The 20,761-nt window shown below is 43.7% G+C and overlaps 1 protein-coding gene across 1 annotated transcript in view; it reads right to left on the bottom strand.

The window, feature by feature from the left end:
- The window catches only part of LOC106908612 (SH3 and multiple ankyrin repeat domains protein 2-like), a 164,902-nt gene that overhangs the window by 7,795 nt on the left and 136,346 nt on the right, over positions 1-20,761 (bottom strand). The window contains exons 18-22 of the mRNA XM_088004520.1: positions 18,110-18,245; positions 16,984-17,064; positions 12,771-12,883; positions 10,116-10,221; positions 6,569-9,080 (exon numbers count right to left, since the gene is read on the bottom strand). Coding sequence (XP_087860646.1) covers positions 6,569-9,080; positions 10,116-10,221; positions 12,771-12,883; positions 16,984-17,064; positions 18,110-18,245 — 2,948 coding nt within the window. The remainder of the gene's footprint in view (positions 1-6,568; positions 9,081-10,115; positions 10,222-12,770; positions 12,884-16,983; positions 17,065-18,109; positions 18,246-20,761) is intronic.

Below are 20,761 nucleotides of genomic sequence, written 5' to 3'. Positions count from 1 at the left end.
ATAAAATACTGGTTAGATAATTAATAAAACCATCAGTTTCTGACGCCGTCGTCACTGATAAAATCCTTCAAGAATCAGCAGCAGAATCACACACACGCACACACACACACACACTTACACGCGCGCGCACACGCACACACACACACACACACACACACACACACACACACACATGTTTGTTTTGCTGTCTTTGTGGTGACTTTCCATTGACTTCCATTCATTTCTACAGCCTAACCCTGACCTTTACCCTTTTCCTAACCCTAACCAACGAAAACTCAATTCATACCTTAGCCCTAACTCTGACCCCTGACCCAAAAACAGGGTTTCCCCTCGAGGGGACCAGGCTCCGGTCCCCACAAGGAGCGATTGGTCCCCACAGCTTAGTATATGTCAGGAAAATCGTCCCCACAAGGTATTACAAACAAACGCACACACACACACACACACACACACACACACACACACACACACACACACACACACACACACACACACACACACACACACACAGAGTTTACTCTTGGTCAGCTGAGCGGCGCTGATATCTGATGGTAGATCTCGCCTTCAGCGCTCACTTCCTTCATGTAGGGGTCACACTAGCAGGAGCACACCTCTTATTTATAGCACACACACTCTCTCACACACGCACATGCACACACACGCGCATGGGTTACATAACGGTGGCCTACTAAAGCAGAAACGCGGCACGTGATGAAGATGAACTCGGCATCCCATCCTTACACACACACACACACACGCACACACACACACACCTCCCCCGACTCGCTCTGACATCACTGCAGGCCTCAAGGCTGCTCTCATCAGCCGGTTGCCAGGCAACCATTTTCATCTACAGCCACAACCAACGCACATTTAATCTGAGGCAAAAAGACGAGCAATAAAAACAGAAGAAGAAGAAAAAGCTCAGAAACTTTGTCCACAGAGGAGACGAGTCCACAGAGGAGATGAGTCCACAGAAGACGAGTCCACGGAGGAGACGAGTCCACAGAAGACGAGTCCACAGGAGACGAGTCCACAGGAGACGAGTCCACATAGGAGACGAGTCCACAGAGGAGACGAGTCCACAGGAGACGAGTCCACAGAGGAGACGAGTCCACAGAGGAGACGAGTCCACAGGAGACGAGTCCACAGGAGACGAGTCCACATAGGAGACGAGTCCACAGAGGAGACGAGTCCACAGGAGACGAGTCCACAGGAGACGAGTCCACATAGGAGACGAGTCCACATAGGAGACGAGTCCACAGAGGAGACGAGTCCACGGAGGAGACGAGTCCACAGGAGACGAGTCCACAGGAGACGAGTCCACAGAGGAGACGAGTCCACAGGAGACGAGTCCACAGGAGACGAGTCCACAGAGGAGACGAGTCCACAGGAGACGAGTCCACAGAGGAGACGAGTCCACAGAGGAGACGAGTCCACAGGAGACGAGTCCACAGGAGACGAGTCCACGGAGGAGACGAGTCCACGGAGGAGACGAGTCCACAGGAGACGAGTCGAGGCAGAACTGTGGTGGGGAGCGACAGAGCGATGGAGGAGGGCGGCTGATGAGGCCTGCATTGATGTCAGAGCGGGTCGGTGTGAAAGCGGGCCGCGGTCGGTGCGTCTCTGTCTCCATCTGTTTGACGGTTCACTGGTCCGTCTCTCCCTCTGCCCATGACCCCCCCCCCCACCTACAACCTCATCCTGCTGCCTGGCAACCCTCGCCACGGCAACGTGAGGCCCCGCAGCACAGGGGCAGATAATCTGAGACCCCCACGGCATCCCGAGAGCGAGATGACACGACAAACTGGATCCAAAAACACGAGATTACAGGCAGAGGAACGGACTGGAGGAGGATGGGCTGGAACGGTTTGGTCTGAATGAGATTCAGCACCGGGAGAACAGAACCTACAGCACAGGTGCTATTACACACCCAGTGAGCTCTACCTGTGCTGTTACACAGAGTTAAAGTCCTGAGGGAAACCTCTACGGAGCTAAATTAGGGCCAAATGTTTTCTTAATTTGAAAAACTTAGAAAATATATTTAAGATAAAAATAAGCATACCAGTTTTTTCCCAGTGATGGGGCATCTGTGGTAAGAATCAGCTGCCATTTACCAGGGTGATGAAGATGAAACTTGGATGGATGGAGGACCCACAACATAGCCAAGGAAAATAAAGAGGGCATGAGGACAGTTTGTGTTTTCATTGAATGCAACGAGCTTCTCCCCACAGGAAGGATCTGATAGCTGCCATCACCAACAAACACGAAACTACCAAGTATTACACACTTTTCCCAGTGGTAGGCTCGCTTCTGCCAATGGGCTAATAACAGAGCTAATTTTACCTTTTAGCTTAACTTTTTCTCTAACTTTAAAAACATTTAGCACACTTAGCTTCCACTAAATAAATTTTTCTGAATAAATTCTTAAGCGTTAAGCTGTGTTTTAAACTTTCGGTTGAGTAAAGTTCGACAGATGAGTTAATGTTCTGGTTATCGACTTTGAAAAAATTCTTCAAGTAGTTAGACGTTTATATTCATGCTCTTATTTTGAAGTGGGTGAAGACTGTTTACACAGCAGTTCTATTTCCTCCTGTAGGAGCCATTTATCCTTTGGTATGTATCGCCACCAGGGGGCGTATTTAATTTTGAGTTCTGAGTGTCTGATGGATGTTAATAGGTAGAGGCAAACAGTTTTCTACTGTGCTTGGTTTGGATGGATGTCGAACTTATGTGGCTCTAAATGGAAACAGTAAGACAATGGACATTGTTCTGAAAATAAATGACTTTATTTTATGTCAAACGGAAGATCGGCATCATGAATCTTAATTGAGCTAACGTAAAACCAACGCCTTTCAAGAACAACCACCAGCAGCCTAGAATACAGGATTTTAGCCGCTACACCTCCAATAAACTCTGCTGATGTCTTGTGACCAAAGCTCTACTGTGATCAATGAGGCAAAATCAGCAACAGAGCAAGAAAAACTCAACAATTATAAAACTGGAAGAATGAATCACTTCCTGAAGCGGAAAACGTACAGGCAGGTGTGAAATAACAGCCATGTTAATGTTATAATTTAATATACACAGTGGGTATCAACATGGCTGAACTTTAGCTTTAGCTCTTTAGAATTAGCTTACGCTAAATAGTGCATTAGCCTTAGTGAAACGTCTGTTTATGATTAGTGCTTTAGGGTTAGCACAGCTAACCTTTCAGTGTCCACCACTGACTTTTCTCTATTACACAAACCCTATATTTACGACCAGCTGTATTGTGTTTTTACCAAAATGCTGTTGATTTAATGTGAACAGCATTTTTAGGTAAAATATTTACTTAGAAAATCAGTGAAGGTGTCAGTACTTATTTCAGTTTGTGTGTTTGCATAAAGTTCACTGAACTTTTGCTTTTATACTTTAAACCGTGAACTCAGTGGAGCATCTGGACATGAACAAAGGAAGGCACTGAGCAGCTGCTGGGACCTACCTGTGGAGGTGGGACACACTGGGGGGCATGAAGGAAGAAGAAGAAGTGAAGGGACAACAGGACACTGGGGGAAATGAAGATGAGGAGACAGGAGCTGAAAATGAGTAAAAGGAGGAAACGTCAACAGACACAAACAGGAACATCAGAGGATGGAAACATGAAGGAGGACAAACATGATTCCCAGAGAACCTGAGCGCTGGCATCCCCTTTTCTCTCAGCAATGGGACAGTTCATTCAAAATGGATGTGAAAAGTGAATTATTGATGGAGCTTTTTATTCCTGTCTCACATGGTGGGGGGTGAGGGGAGTTAAAACCACAAGCTGAGCTGATTCATCATCATGTCTCCACATTTACTCCAGGCTGGGAGCCTGATTCCCCCCAAAAGATCTCTAAAGTGTCTTCAGAAAACCTGGAGGATTATGGATCAGAACCATTTAAAAGATCAACAGGAAGCTTCAGCTGCTGGAAGGGAAACGGAAAGAAACGTTTTTCTAAATAAACCAAGTTCAACAGTGTCAGCTGTATTTGCATCATTCCTGCTCATAACAAAAAGTTGATAAAGAAAAGTGGCACTTTTCTTTAAATTTCATCTCATCGATAGCAAAATCCAATTACAGCCTCTAATCTGTATGGAGCTCTATAAGTGACATTATGAAAATAAATACCTGAGTGAACGCTTTAATGTGTGAATGATTAGTTAACATTTAAATCAAATACATGGATAATTTACAAGTCATAGAATTTGTTTTACTGCTGAATTCAGTAACACTGAATTAATTTAGTAAATTTTGAGTCTAAATAATGTGAATTCTGCATTTTCTTGTGGATTTCCTCAGTGGACGTTACATAGTGATGAAGAAAGAAGAAATTTTGCTGAAATCATGCAACCTTAGTGAATTAAAATAAAAATTTATTTGAATTAATTTATCACAGAATTTATTTAACTATAGATTTAATTGTTGTATTATTTAAATAATCTCGAAACCCTATATTTATCAAATGCATTTAATTCCAATTTGACTTTGGTGTGAAAACTAAATGTTCTGTAATCTCTACTAATTTTATGTTTTTGCTTTTGATATATATTCTTGCAAATCCACACAAATATTTTTGTTGAACGCATCATTCCTACACGCCACCGGGTCAGAAAGACAACAACAATCTTTGGTGTGGAAGTCGTTACTGCAGGAAGAAAACTCAACGTTTCAGGAATAGTGAGGAGAGAAGAAACAAAGCACCTCTCATCATGCTAACCCATCAGTATGCTAACTTTAAATGCCAGAGGTTAAAGGTCAGTACTGCTAGGCTCAACACATGAGCAACACAATGACAAACTACCAGCTGTTACAGTGGCTTAATAAATATTGAACATATTTATGTTTTACTCTATTTAAATATTTCTAAGGAGGACATCAGCCGTGTAACCTTCAACAGTTTTTATATTTTGAAGTATCAAACTAGAAAAGGTTTTTGGAAACAGCAAAATTCAAAACAACGTCCTCAGTTTTTGGTGGTTTTCAGCTTTTCTGAAAAAGAGTTACTGTACTAAAGAGGAAGTTTGCAAAGTAAGCTCTGACGTAGCGAACTTTGTCGTCCACTGATGGGTTTGTGTCAAAGCTGAACTTTTTGGAAGTCATTGAACACACCATGATGTAAAATGAACAAATCCTGCAAAAAGTCAAGTTTGCACACTGGGAACATCATGGTTTGGGTTGACTTACAGCATGTAGTACTGACACCTTATATAACTGAATGGACCAAAATACTGAGACACTATGGGTGAAAATCTGCTGCCATTTAATAGATGAAATGAGGATAGAAAAGATAAAGAAAGAAAAACAGCAGCCAGAGCCAATCGCCTGAACTGAAGCCTACAGAAAATCAATGGGAAGGTCAGAGTTCACAGAGGATTTGGGATTTGATGACTGTGTGGAAGAAAGGAGAGAAGGATGAATGGATAAATGTGCTGGGAGATTCTGATAAGAATCTGAAGATGAAATGAAAATTTCCAAGCAAGGCAATAGTGTGAAACACAAAGCCAAGCAAACACTTAACTGGTTTCCAAGAATGGAAAAGGCTGAGTCAATGACTTATACTCAATTTAAAAACTCTGGAAAGGACCAAGTCTGCACAATATGTCACACATTTACTACAATCTCATTTTGTGGAGAACTACATGGACTGCAATGAATGTTGGTTTGTGCTGCTAAGCCTGTAAGATATCTGATGGCACTTGTTTAATTCAATAAACTACAGAAAAGTTGCTTATTTGAAACAAAGTTTTTCAATAAAACCTTGTTGAGGTGGAAAGAATCAGATTTTTTTCTCAGTAGTTGGACAAACAAATCAGTGAAGTTTGAACTCAAAGCAGAAGGACATCAACAGTTTTTGATTATTTATCCCAAGTTAGATAATTATCATCACATTCAGCACTGGAAAGACGTGAAGATCAGCGAGTATAGAAAAGACCCCTGACTCTTCAGTATGTGAAGACTGGGTCAGAATCACACCTGAGTAACATCTGACTGGTTTCTCCATTCAGGAGAAATCGTCTCATTACCAAGAGACACTTTCCCACAAAGTGAGTTTGATGCTTCTTCTCTGCATCATTCCAACTTTTCATCCATTGTGGAGACAGTTCTTGTGTTCATTACGTGTTTTAGCCATTGCAACGAAACATAAAGGAAAAAACAAGAGTTCTTTCTTAAATCCATCCCAAAACCCACAGAGGACTGACTTACGATTGGTCCTGATCTGACGGACGAAGATTTCAAACGAGTAAACCTTGAAGGATTCTCGTTAATTCAAGCAACATCTCAGTTAAGCTAATACTGAATTCAGAAGGAGTTCCTTATCTCAACCCACAAACAATATTTCTTTAGCTGAATTTCTTTGCTGAAGCAACAAACACCAACCTGAGTAAGAAAAGAAAATAACCAAACTATCCAGTCTCCAAAGGACAAACCAATCACTCAAGCTGGGTGTCCCAAACTCCTGAAAGACTTGGTAATTCTCAACAACAAATGTTGAACTTCAAACCGTCACATATTCTGGCAGAAGGAGTTTAAGGCGTGAATATGTCGTACCTGGATGTGAAGCCCCCTCTGGTCGCAGTGGGGGAGTCGAGGCCCTCTCCTGGCTTGGTCGGCCTATCGCGATTCATGTGCTGCAGGATGGAGCTGAGCTCGGTAATCACCGTGTTCTTGGAGTCTGGCGTGGATGGGGGGCTGCGTAGCTCGGGCGGCTGATCGCCCCACAGCTTGGATGTCCTTTGTGAAGGAGTCCTAGGAGGCTCAGAAGATGAAGGGGGAGGGGGAGGCGCTTGAGGCGGCGACCCATAAGACTCAGGGGGCTCTTCAATGAGAGCGTCGTGATAAAGCGATGTTCTGTTGATGACGGACTTGCCCTTGGGTTTGGGTGGGACAGGGGGCCGGTCCACCAGGAAGGCGTGTCCATCTGCGGTGGCGTAGAGACTCTCCAAAGTGCTGTCGCAGAAGCCTCCCTCTGATGACAGGGTGGAGATACTGGAGACAGTGCTGGTGGTTTCCATGTGCTGGGGATCTCCGCTGCTGCGGCTGTCTACCTCCTCGATGCCAGAATCCGCCACCCCGGACTCTGTATCAGGTGGAGCTGGGTGGTAGGAGGGGGGCATGTTGTTTAACACGCGTTTGTGGTGATCACTGACAGATGGAGGGGCGTGTGGATGGTAAGGGGGTAAAGCAGGTCCTCCATTCCGTCTCTGTTGCTGAATCATTTCTGCAATGGCACTGGCCTGGTCATCAGGAATGTCAATACTGTTAGCAAACTCCAGCGGTGGGGGAAGAGGCTCTGAAAATTCAAAATCCTCATCGATGTCGACTGAAGCTAGCGGTGGAGGGGGGATGCGGAAGGGCAGCTTCACTGGTTCTTCCAAAGATTCTCCTAAAGGAACACTTCTTCTCCGTGAGGCAGCTTGCTGAGGATTGGACATAAGGGTTGGGACTTTGTGAGGGTCAGGCTGGTTAGGGTCCTTCAGCTCAGAGGGTCGGTTGCTCTCCTGCACCTCTACCTCCTGGTTGTTCGTCTTGTTTGTCGTGTCTGTGCTCGTGTGGACCATCAACAGCCCAGTTGACTTGGGCTGCGATGAGTCTGCCACGTTTGCTGGTGCGCTTTTTCTCTCCTCGACGGTCTGATGCTGCCGCTGCTCCCGCGCGCCGTCAGATTCATACTTCTGCTCTGTCATCTGTCGCCGGAGGCCACCTCGACCCGACCGCCCCATGGTGGCCGAGGAGATCGCTGCAAAGCTGGTCTCAATCCCCGAGCGTAATTTGGTGTCAATAAAAAGCGGTTGGTTGAGGTCCGGTTTGTGACTCTGCTGAAGAGGCAGGGACTGGGCTTCGTGCTTGGAGGTTTGCTGAACCTGAGGAGGATTTATTGGCTGATTCTGAGGGTGGTTCTGTTGCTCTTTCATGGCCCGGTCACGAGCTGCCAAAGCCAGAGCCAGAGGAGAGTTCGGGTCCAAAGGTTTACCAGTGACAGGATGGAGGTAGGTCCCATTAGCCTTGTAGTGGCTCTTAGGAGGAGTGGCTGGGAGACTCACTGGACTGTCCAGATTGGGACACTGGCCTGTTCTCGTGTTCAGAGGCTCCCGAACCACTGTGGGCTCAGGCGTGTTGAAATCTGTCATATTTCCACTGCCACCACCAACAGGGGGTCCAAGCTGCACTGTAGAAGGAGGAGCCAATATCCGTCGAAGGCGCTCATCACTGCTGAACATGCCTTCATCTATGGACTTGGACTGGCGAAGACGAGGGGTCGGTGCAGGGCCACTCATTTCATCATCTCCTATGTCTATTGACTGGAAAGCGATCGAGTGCTTCTTCGCCTCGAGTCTCTTCTCACGGTCGCGCACCGCTCCGGCAATAGCTGCTGCGAACGGGTTGTTAAGAGACAGCGGGTCCTCAGGACGCAACCCTCCACTCCCACCAACGGAGGGCGTTAGAGGCGGATGTTCTGGCGTAGTGGGTTCAATCTCCATGCTGCTACCCTGGCTGCTTTTGCCACTGCTGCTGGTGGAAGGTTCTTTAACGATGATGGTGGGTATGGGGATGGAGGAGCAGGTCCTTTCGACTGGTGTGGTTGGCATGGAAACCGGGCCTGAGGGACTAGATGGCACATGACACGTTTTCTCTGGACTGTCCTCAACATTTGGCTGCTTCACCAGCATTCCCTTCCTTCTAGCTGGTTTCGCTGGCACATATAGAGTCTTATTGCCGACTTCGGAGTAAGGGTTCTCGGGTACAGGTGTGCGCCCTCTAGTGCGCGTGCTCTCAAACTGCTCAGAGCTCTGGCGGAAATATCCACGCCGTAACCTGCCGACATCGGTGGTCCGGCTGATGGTCGTCACGGCGTTGGGCGAGTTCTGGGTGAAGCTCGGTCGAGTGGTGCCGTAGTTCTTGGCTGTAGGTCCGGGAGCTGAGTTGTAGGCAGGTGGTGAAGGGGGAGAAATCGCTGGGGGAGGCGGGATGTCCTCTGAGGTGTCAGGCATCGAGAGGCTCCGGGAGAACTTGAGCAGGGGAGGCGTGAGGAGTCCCTGTTTATCATCCTCCGACGTACCTTAAGGGAATGAAGCACAGAGAGCCAGTAAGTGATAACCCAAGAGAAGCTGACATCTCTATAACTGTTCCTGATGTGAGCTCCAGTTTAACCTTTTTGATCTTAATTTTAAATGTTAAGAGAAGTCTTTATTTTCAGGGATACAGACTCAGATTCTGCACCAGTTTGAGCTCAAACAATCCAAAAACCAGGACTACAGAGGAAGTTCCTGTTGGCTGTTCTCTTCCAGGGGTCAGAGTTCAGGCTTATTTTAGGGTTCGTCTGTTAAACCAAATATTCTGTCTCTTGTTGAGAAACCGGATGGGGTCTGGCTGGCAGACTCTGGCAGCAGACATCAGGTGAGAACAACTGGTCAAAACACAAAACCACATTCTGACCATGGATAATAAATCTGCAGCTCGTTTCTGTCTTTCTCCACATTGGTCACTAAAACCACACATCGTTCTGCTTCCACTTCACCATCATGTTATGAACCTTTGTGTCAGTTCATAACATGAAATAATACAATAAAAATGTAAAATTAAAAGAAAATAAAAACATTTAATGTGGTTGTAACAGTCTGATGTCACATCCGGTCACGTAAAAGAAGCGATGTCTGATTTTTTTTCAAGCTGCTGCTTTTCGTACTGTTCAGTCAGGAGTAACAACACCAGGATAATGTAATTTTTCCTGAATTTGCATTAATTTAAACTGGATTGTAGATGTAAATAGGAGCTAATCCAATCAGATTATCTGATTTAATCAGTTTCAAACTACACATTTGCTCTGTGCATAGTCATGTTTCTTTGCTGTAATAACATTTCAAATCAGACGTTCCTCTGGCTGTTTCAGCAAACGCCTAATGACCGCCAGTGTTCCCGCCTGAAAGCGCGCTTTGCTGACCGGATCATTTTAATTGATCTATAATTAGCTGTAAAGTTGCTGCGGCACACAGAGTCGTTCCTCTGAGCCCTGATGTAAAGTCTGACCAGCTGAAAGCTAAAGGACATGCAGGCGAGCCGACGCCCCCACACACCAACTCCACATGGTTCCTACCTATAGACTTCTGCTTCCTCATGGTGCCCTTCTCTGGGATCCCCAGGTAGGCTCCCGGCACAGTGGGCGGCACCACTGCTACTCCCTGGCGGTCGTGATACATGGACTGAAAATCACAATGTTGTTTATGATACAAACAGACACACACTTTTCTGCAGCCCTCTAAGAAGCGGCGTTAGCAGAATCTAGTCCAGGGATTTATCCTCATTTATTTATGTTTTCTTTAAAAGCAACCAGAAGCGCTGAATCTGAATTCAAATTGGCGCTTTAGCATCAACTTCTGCTAACTACTGTGCTGGTGTAGTGCTTTTGTGTTAGAAGAACTAATGTTTATGGTTAGTGCTTTAGAGTTAGAGGAACTAATGTTTATGGTTAGTGCTTTAGCGTTAGAATAACTAATGTTTATGGTTAGTGTTTTAAAGTTAGAATAACTAATGTTTATGGTTAGTGTTTTAAAGTTAGAATAACTAATGTTTATGGTTAGTGCTTTAGCGTTAGAATAACTAATGTTTATGGTTAGTGCTATAGAGTTAGAGGAACTAATGTTTATGGTTAGTGCTATAGAGTTAGAGGAACTAATGTTTATGGTTAGTGCTTTAGCGTTAGAATAACTAATGTTTATGGTTAGTGCTTTAGCGTTAGAAGAACTAATGTTTATGGTTAGTGTTTTAAAGTTAGAATAACTAATGTTTATGGTTAGTGCTTTAGCGTTAGAATAACTAATGTTTATGGTTAGTGCTATAGAGTTAGAGGAACTAATGTTTATGGTTAGTGCTTTAGCGTTAGAATAACTAATGTTTATGGTTAGTGCTATAGAGTTAGAGGAACTAATGTTTATGGTTAGTGCTTTAGCGTTAGAATAACTAATGTTTATGGTTAGTGCTTTAGCGTTAGAAGAACTAATGTTTATGGTTAGTGTTTTAAAGTTAGAATAACTAATGTTTATGGTTAGTGCTTTAGCGTTAGAATAACTAATGTTTATGGTTAGTGCTATAGAGTTAGAGGAACTAATGTTTATGGTTAGTGCCTTAGCGTTAGAAGAACTAATGTTTATGGTTAGTGCTTTAGAGTTAGAGGAACTAATGTTTATGGTTAGTGCCTTAGCGTTAGAAGAACTAATGTTTATGGTTAGTGCTTTAGAGTTAGAGGAACTAATGTTTATGGTTAGTGCTATAGAGTTAGAGGAACTAATGTTTATGGTTAGTGCTTTAGAGTTAGAGGAACTAATGTTTATGGTTAGTGCTTTAGAGTTAGAGGAACTAATGTTTATGGTTAGTGCCTTAGCGTTAGAAGAACTAATGTTTATGGTTAGTGCTTTAGAGTTAGAGGAACTAATGTTTATGGTTAGTGCTATAGAGTTAGAGGAACTAATGTTTATGGTTAGTGCTATAGAGTTAGAGGAACTAATGTTTATGGTTAGTGCTTTAGAGTTAGAGGAACTAATGTTTATGGTTAGTGCTTTAGAGTTAGAGGAACTAATGTTTATGGTTAGTGCTATAGAGTTAGAGGAACTAATGTTTATGGTTAGTGCTATAGAGTTAGAGGAACTAATGTTTATGGTTAGTGCTTTAGAGTTAGAGGAACTAATGTTTATGGCTAGTGCTTTAGAGTTAGAATAACTAATGCTTATGGTTAGTGCTTCAGCATTAGAAGAACTGTTTATGGTTAGTGCTTTAGAGTTAGAATAACTAATGTTTATGGTTACTGCTTTAGAGTTAGATGAACTAATGTTTATGGTTTGTGCTTTGGAGTTAGAGGAACTAATGTTTATGGTTTGTGCTTTGGAGTTAGAGGAACTAATGTTTATGGTTAGTGCTTTAGAGTTAGAGGAACTAATGTTTATGGTTAGTGCTTTAGAGTTAGAGGAACTAATGTTTATGGTTAGTGTTTTAGAGTTAGCCCAGTTAACCGTTTAGTCTGCGGTGCTCATCACTGCTGAGCCATAATATAGAGTCTTTAAAAGAAGCTGGAATTAAATGAAATCTACATCAGCAGGTCAAATATTTACAGAAATTGGCCACAAATCTCTGATCAGTTCAAATCTCTGATCAGTTCAAATCTCTGATCAGTTCATCCTAAACTCAAAGGACGAATCAGCGCTAGAAAAATAAATTTTATTTCATTGTAATCAACAGCAGGTCACAGAAGAAAAAGTAAATCCCTATTTCTTTCATTTAATCCATGAAAAACAGCAAAATAGCAAAACTTGAATGATCCCAATGACCTGCTGGATAAAATCTTTGGTTGATGATTTTTTTTTTAAATTCAAATTTGTTAAAATGTCATTTTTAGATACCGTTCATCTTCTGGGGAGAGTTTGCTTTGTTCTTCTTAATCCACTTTTCCATCTGTTAAATTTAAAATGTTTCAGTGGTTTGGTACAAGAACAGATCTGAAAATGAGTCAAAAAGCTTCTGAATCTCAAATAAAAGTTAAAGTCTGGCTGACTGGAAAGAAGATACCCAGAAAAAGAACCAAACTGGGATGTTCTGGGATTTTTACTTTTCTACATCATTAAAAACATGGAGGCTGGTTTCAATAATTCATGTTCAGGGCTGTAAAACCCTGAGTTACTCCTATGACACTCATCCTTGTATGACTGAAGTCCAACATGTTTTCACGTTTGTTGCTCCATAAATGAGTTGAAGTGCTTACATTCATGTCGGTGGGAGTGACCAAGCAGCGACTGGAGGGCCGAGGTTTGATGGTGGCGATCTTCGTGTCCACAGGTGAGCTCTTCTGGGCGTGCGTCATCTCTTCCACTTTATCTGCAAACGGAACCGACATGCAGTCAGAACGACTCCGGACCCGCAGGCACGGCCGGAGCTTACGGCCCAAACACAAGCCAGTCATTCACAGCGCCCCTCTCTCTGAGCTGTCACACCAAGACTGCAGATGAAACTGGAGTAAATGCTGAGTGGTAATTCTTCTGGAGGGGGGGTGGGTATGAGGACTTTGATGAGATCATATGCTCAGCCGTGGAAGCCGTGCAAGCTTTTCCAAACAGCCGGCTCAGAAGCATCATCCAGGTCTCAGGGACGCTCCCTCAGAGACCGAAACGAGCAATGCATGTTTGTCTGGCAAGTTTGCCGTTATTGGTAATATTCTGAGGCTTGCAACGCAGGAAGGGCGTCAACGACAAATTTGTCAGAACTGAACCTCCCCACTAGTCTGTGATGATGATGTCATCACGTAAACTCCTCCTAAATCGTTCTGCTGCTGGAAGAACTAAGTCCCAGAAAAAACCAAGAACTGAATCTTATTTCTATGGGATTTGATTTGAGGGGATCATCCGGCCCTCAGCAGGTCTTACAAAGAGCCGAATACCATCTCACATAAGCAACAAGCATGACAGAATCACTACAAATTAAACGACAGCGGAGAGGCTGTGACGGAAACTAAGTACACCCCGGTGGCTTCTAACGCAATTAACAGGAGACAATTTACATCAGAAAAAGGAATCAGTTTACTACTGAGTTTACTTCAGCTTCAACCTGCAACAGCTGAGCAATGATCACAGAGAAGCAACTGCTGCTCAGCAACCTGGGAGGGGTCAAAGGTCATCTCTAAACTATCATTGGTCTGTTAGATTAGTCTGCAGGGAGGAAGGTTTTTCCCAAGAGGAAAACTTCTCAGTCTTCCTAGGAGTGAAGCAGATTCAGTCCAACGTCAGAAACAACCAGAAACCCCAGAGCTCCATCTCAGCAGGTCAAAGGTCAAAGTTGATGAAAGTCTGTAAGCTTTGGTAAGTTTTTAACAGGTTTTGGCAGCTCTCCTTAGAAGCAAAGTGATTTGTGTTTTTATCTAAGGACAGATGAGGGCATATAAACTGAACAGAGGAGGACCAGGAACGCAGCCTTGCAGAACTCCAAAAGTAACTTTACTTTAGCCGACTCAATATCAGAAGCACAAAAACGAAAAACTGGTGCAATACCATTTCAAATATACTCAGGCTTAAAATCTGTGGAAATGAGAAGCTGCTTCACATACAGAGACAAAAATAATTAATAACCGGAGATCAGGAAGAGGATCGGCTTTTAGAAGGTTTTTCATTATGTCACTGTGTGTAATAAATCTGAGCGATTATGAATTACTTCATTTTCCTCGTTTTAAGACCTGATGAGGACCAGATATGAATTTACTGCGTTGTAAAATCGACATGTGAAATACAGTAGGGTTGGAAAGCTTTATCCAGCGACAGACCATGCTAACCCTGATCTCTGCCTGCGCAGGATGGAGGAAGCTTCCATGCATTAAGGGAGTGATTACTTAGAGTCACTTGGAAAACAATCCTCTTCTTCTGCGCATCTACACAGAGCAGAGGAAAGGGCCATCAATGACAGCAGCACCAACACAGAACAGCAGAAAGATACACATTTCATCTCTGTCTCAACTGTCTCCCAGTTGGACCACATGCAGCACAGTTGCCCTGGAAACCAATCTGTGAGTGAAACATTTCCTGGAAGAAAAACACACAAAAAGACAGGAAAACACGGAAAATGGAAAACAAACATGCACAAACACACACCGTTTCCTGAACAAACACACTAACACACACAGACTCCTCCACTAACACACACCGATTCCTGCACAAACACACTAACACACACAGACTCCTCCACTAACACACACCGATTCCTGCACAAACACACACAAACACACACCGATTCCTGCACAAACACACACAAACACACACCGATTCCTGAACAAACACACACAGACTCCTCTACTAACACACACCGATTCCTGCACAAACACACACAAACACACACCGATTCCTGCACAAACACACACAAACACACACCGATTCCTGAACAAACACACACAGACTCCTCTACTAACACACACCGATTCCTGCACAAACACACTAACACACACAGACTCCTCCACTAACACACACCGATTCCTGCACAAACACACACTGACTCCTGCACAAACACACGCAAACACACACCGACTCCTGCACAAACACACACAAACACACACAGACTCCTGCACAAACACACATAAACACACACAAACACACACAAACACACACACTCCTGCACAAACACACGCAAACACACACCGACTCCTGCACAAACACACATAAACACACACAAACACACACACTCCTGCACAAACACACACAAACACACACAAACACACACAAACACACACACTCCTGCACAAACACACACAAACACACACCGACTCCTGCACAAACACACACAAACACACACCGACTCCTGCAGGTTGTTTCTGAGTCATGAGGAGAAACACTCCATCATCTGGGGTTTTCAGCAAGCAACACGTTTCAGGTTGACATCATTACCAGTTAATCATGCAACATCTGAACCACTGTGACGTTCAGAGCAGCTGTAATCACAGACAGCTTGTAAATCATGCAGGTTGACAAAAAAACACACTGCATGGTTTCACTCTGAGTGAGTCAAATTAAAGAAAACACCAAAATAAGAAAAAAACTGTTAGTTGTTGACGTGGAGGTCAGGCGGGAGGATGGACAGAAAACCAGAGCAAACATGCCTAAAGGAAACTTACCACCTTTCTTCTTCCTTAATGTGGCTTAAGAGGTGAAGAAAAACAAATCTTCAGAGCAGGAAACAAATTCAAACCATTTCATGTTGAGTTCCTCCAGATTTCCTCCTGCAGGATCTCAGAGTTTATGTTCAGAAAACCAGAGATCACATCTGATCCACTGCTAATTTAAAACCTTCCTGGCTCCCAGAATTCCTTCAGCAGAAACCACAAGTTTACATACACCCCCCCTTTTGTTCTTCAGTCTGAAGTTCATGACTACTTTAGTAATTAATCGCCACCAGTAGACCCACCTGTTCCTTCGGGTCGGTCAAACATGAAACTGCAAAAAACATGAAATCCTACCAAGTATGAATTTTACAAATAACTTTTCAGCAGGACATAGGAGCGGGGGGCGGGGGGGAGGAGGTGGGACGGTCTTCCTGTTATGTTATGTGTGTCTGGGGGGATGTAAGAGTATAACAGGGAGCACACACAGCGTTCATCGTTGTTTTTTTTTCTTTCCCATTCATCCAGACCGCTTCCCGCGCCCCCCCTAGGGGGCGCACCCCACAGTTTGGGAACCTCTGTTATAAGGGAACCAGTCATTTTATATCAGTGTCTTTCTGAAAAGTTATTTGTAAATTAGTTTTGTTTTATCTTAAGTGTTTTGAGACATTTGCACCAGAAACTAGACTAAAATATTTGTTAAAATTTTGCTTTTGCAGTGCATGTGTGTAATCCAGCATATCTGATCATTAGCTCCTATAACTGTGCAAAATAAACGGTTCATCTTCATCGCCTCCATCTGTTGATGGCAGGAAACAGAAATATGAAAATATAAATATAGACCAGAGCATCTCTCATCAGCTGAAAGTTTCAGACCAGAAAACCTGCAAAATGTGTAAAACCAACATGAAACAATCTGAGTTTAACCCTTCCCTCCCTGACTCGGCCCTCAGCTCCGACCCGTCCGTCCTCTGGTCTCCGATCCGCTGACTGTCTGCCGACTCAGCGCTTCTCCTCACCACACAGAGATACAACAGGAACAGCTGCAGCAGCACACTGATATCAAGCTTTACAGGCGCAGAGGTCAAACCGCCATGCATGATGGGAACGGCGGGCAGGAGATGAGGAGGGAGGAACGAGCATTTTCCTTCTTTCATCAAGTCAAAACCACAGCAAAGCCTCATTCAGCGCTGCAAGGCAGAAAGCTGCAGGTGCTGACTGCTTACCTTTATCCACTACAGAGGTCAACCAATGAGGAAGAGGAGCAGAGGAAGGACAGAGGTGCTGTTAGACACACTCCCTCACGTTTCCAGCATCAAACAGAAAACCGCGAAGCTCTTACCGAGTTCCTCCAGCTCTGACGTCATGGACTTGGAGCGCATGGACAGGGCGGTGGTGGGGGCTCGCTTCGGCGGCGGAGGAGCTGAGGAAGAGGCAGAGGAGACCGAAACAGAAACCTTTAAAGCAGTGGACACTGCTCACACGGTGGTGGCAGCATCATGCTGCGGATGCTTTTCTTTAGCAGACAGAGAAGCAGATGCAGATTTCATGAGAAGACGGATGGAGCTAATAATCTGATGATTAACTCCATGAAAAAAATCATCACGTTGCAGACTTTTAATTAATCAGTTAAATCTCTTTTATACATTAAGAATGCATTAAAAGATACAGATAATCATAAGATTTTATGGCCTAAAATGCAGTAACATCATTCCTTTAGTGATTATTTGATCATTAGTAGCAAATCTGCAGCTGAAAAGTTCAAACCTTTCTGCAGGCTGAACATCAGCACAGCGTCGGACTGACATGCTGATTATTATTTAATCAACTGATTCATAATTGGAAAGAAAAAGGTGCTTAGGACATTTATGTACAGAATCTGAACCAGGAGAAGTTAAACTGGAGACCTGAAAAAACTATTTACAGACAAAGATGTTTTTAAATCTTAAATGCAAAATGCTTGTTTCTTTGTAGTTTTTTTTCTTCCTGCTCTGAGTGTGTTGCTCTTTCAACAGATTCAAGTCTGTATTCTTCAGTTAACAATTCATTCATTATTAGATTAGTTGTCTATTATTCCAATAATCGATCCATCACGATTAATCGTTTCAGCCGAAGACGGAGTGAAATAAGTTGGTTTCCAAACTGTCGACACGTCGGCTGAATGCAGACGAACTTTAACATTTACCACTGCAACATAAAGTCCTGGTCAAACTGTTAAGTTTGTGGTAAAATGTGGAAAAGTTCATGTATTTCAGTTACTGAAGTTTTTTAGTGTCGTCACCTTAAAATCAGATGCTTCAGCTGCTCAGTTTCATTTTCTATGGATTATTTTACTCTGATCCATTTAGGGAAGAAATCAGATTAACAAAAAGAAGTCTAAGGCGATTAAACTTCAGGCTATTTCTCTTTAAAACTGTTAATCCCAGCAGCCACATGGCTGTTTCCTGATTGATGAAGTGGGTTCCTACCTTTTTTGCGCGCCGTGTCTTCTGGGTCCAGGTTCCGGCTCACTGTCACCACTTTGATCAGAAGCCGGTTTCCTCCCTGGCGGATCATGTTGACCACCTGCCTGTGGCCCACCTTCACCACGTTCTCCTGGTTCACCTGCCGGGACAAAACGGGTCAGACGGCGCTGCAGGCGCGGACAGGACAGAGCTCAGAGAAAACCTGGATTTAAGATGATCCCAAACTATGTTAAGTCGTTTATTCACAAACACAACTAGTACGAGTATTGATGCCGGACAAAGAGACTGTTTTATTGCCAGAAAAAAGTCAGAAAAAACCTTGATTAAAAGTTTTGGACTTGAATAATCAATAGTTGGTTTCAGTTCATTTCAAAGATGAAATATTCTAACTGTAAAATAAAAATCAATGTATAAGTTCACATTTCTCATTTTAATTATTTTCATACATGTATTCTGATTAATTACTACTTAATTCTTCCAATATTACAACCTTATTCTAGTAACAGCCAAAACATGGAGGATCTTAGTACAGAAATATTTGGAGTAACTTCATGACAGAACAATTACAAAAAGTCTAATTTCATCTTTCAGTTTGCAGTTTTCTAATGAATCTGGAAAACACTGATCGTTTAGTTTTACAAACCTAAACGTTCAGACCCAACCGGAGCTGCTTTCTCTGTTTTCTGGCTGTAAAGCAGCAGAAGCTGCGCTAACCGACGCTAACAGGCCAGCAGCCTGGCAGCGCCTGCTGCAGTTTCCCATCATGCCCGGCTTCTCATCGCTCCGAGCTTCTTATCAGACTTCAGCTTCACTGATGAGGAAACTCAGCTGCTGTTTCCACCTTCCACTCCTCACTGAGGAAACTTTAATTAGTTCAGTCGTTAAAAGGAGATTCTTCAGCACAAAGACGTCTTCGATCTAAAAGCTTCTAATAAAACTGGCCATAGAAATGCAAATACGATGAAGGTGGGATGTGCTTCTGCTCATCTTCATCAGGGCAGTTGGAGCAGCGCTGACGTCTGAGCAAGAACCAAAACTGAGCAGGAACCAAAACTGAGCAGGAACCAAAACTGAACAGGAACCAAAACTGAGCAGGAACCAAAACTGAGCAGGAACCAAAACTGAGCAGGAACCAAAACTGAGCAGGAACCAAAACTGAGCAGGAACCAAAACTGAGCAGGAACCAAAACTGAGCAGGAACCAAAACTGAGCAGGAACCAAAACTGAGAAGGAACCAAAACTGAACAGGAACCAAAACTGAGCAGGAACCAAAACTGAGCAGGAACCAAAACTGAGCAGGAACCAAAACTGAACAGGAACCAAAACTGAACAGGAACCAAAACTGAGCAGGAACCAAAACTGAGCAGGAACCAAAACTGAGCAGGAACCAAAACTGAGAAGGAACCAAAACTGAACAGGAAACAAAACTGAGCAGGAACCAAAACTGAGCAGGAACCAAAACTGAGCAGGAACCAAAACTGAGAAGGAACCAAAACTGAACAGGAACCAAAACTGAGAAGGAACCAAAACTGAGCAGGAACCAAAACTGAGCAGGAACCAAAACTGAGCAGGAACCAAAACTGAGAAGGAACCAAAACTGAGCAGGAACCAAAACTGAGAAGGAACCAAAACTGAGCAGGAACCAAAACTGAGCAGGAACCAAAACTGAGAAGGAACCAAATCGGACAGGCCTGGCCTCCTGGATGCGTTTGGTCGAATTAGAGCTGGACTGACTGAATCTGAGCTCTGCCGGACGTTACTCTGCTCCTGTCCTCTGCTCTTCCAGACAAGGAAGTGATGACGGGAAAACCGACCCGGAGAGGAACGCTGGAGAAACGACGGCCAGGTTCAGACATTAGAGGAAACCGTTCAGGTGACCATCTTCACCTCACCTCATGCTTTAATTAATCCTCTGTGTTTCACTGTATTATGCAATGATGCTGAAGGATGGACACACAGAAACACACACTCTGACGGATCGCTATAAGGAACAGAAACGTGTTTCACCAGGCGGATGCAGTTTTTATCGTTTTATCTTCAGAGGATCAATAACTTCTCTATTATTTGTTGATCAGTTTTCAAAGAATCTAGTCTGTTCAAAGACAAAATATAATAAATACATTTTGTGGTTTAAGATGCTTGAAATATTTGCTTTGAGTGAAAATAATTGAAATAAAAGAGAAGCTGAAGTCTCCCCTGGAGACCGATCAATGTGTCTGTTATCAGTTTCATGCAGTCAATTAGTGGCATGGATGTGTTTCCGTAGTGACTGTGTGTGAGGGCAGCCATTAAACACACATACGGATCAATCACGTGAGATTTACAGCGAGGCTGAGAAAAACAGCAAAAGAGACGAAACCCTGTAAAAATAAACGCTTTAATCAACAGAGCAGGAACACACACACACACACACACACACACACCTACGCACACACACCCACCCACGCACACACACACACACACACACCCACACACACAGCAGAGCCGGAGTGTGTGTGAGAAGAGCGTTGTTCTGTCAGGCGCAGCAGAAGAGCCGATTCAGGATCCATCATCATCATCATCATCATCATCATCACCACTCAGCGTTCAGCCTCTCCCGTAACCTGATCCAGAATATTCCTGCTGATGGGCTCTAATCTGATTTATCAATTATAA

This window comes from Poecilia mexicana, unplaced genomic scaffold, assembly GCF_051168715.1.
Source record: "Poecilia mexicana isolate PSO_F unplaced genomic scaffold, ASM5116871v1 scaffold_3, whole genome shotgun sequence".
Lineage (NCBI taxonomy): Eukaryota > Metazoa > Chordata > Actinopteri > Cyprinodontiformes > Poeciliidae > Poecilia > Poecilia mexicana.
The sequence above is the reverse complement of the archived record's forward strand: the minus strand, read 5'-3'. Positions and strand labels throughout refer to the sequence as shown.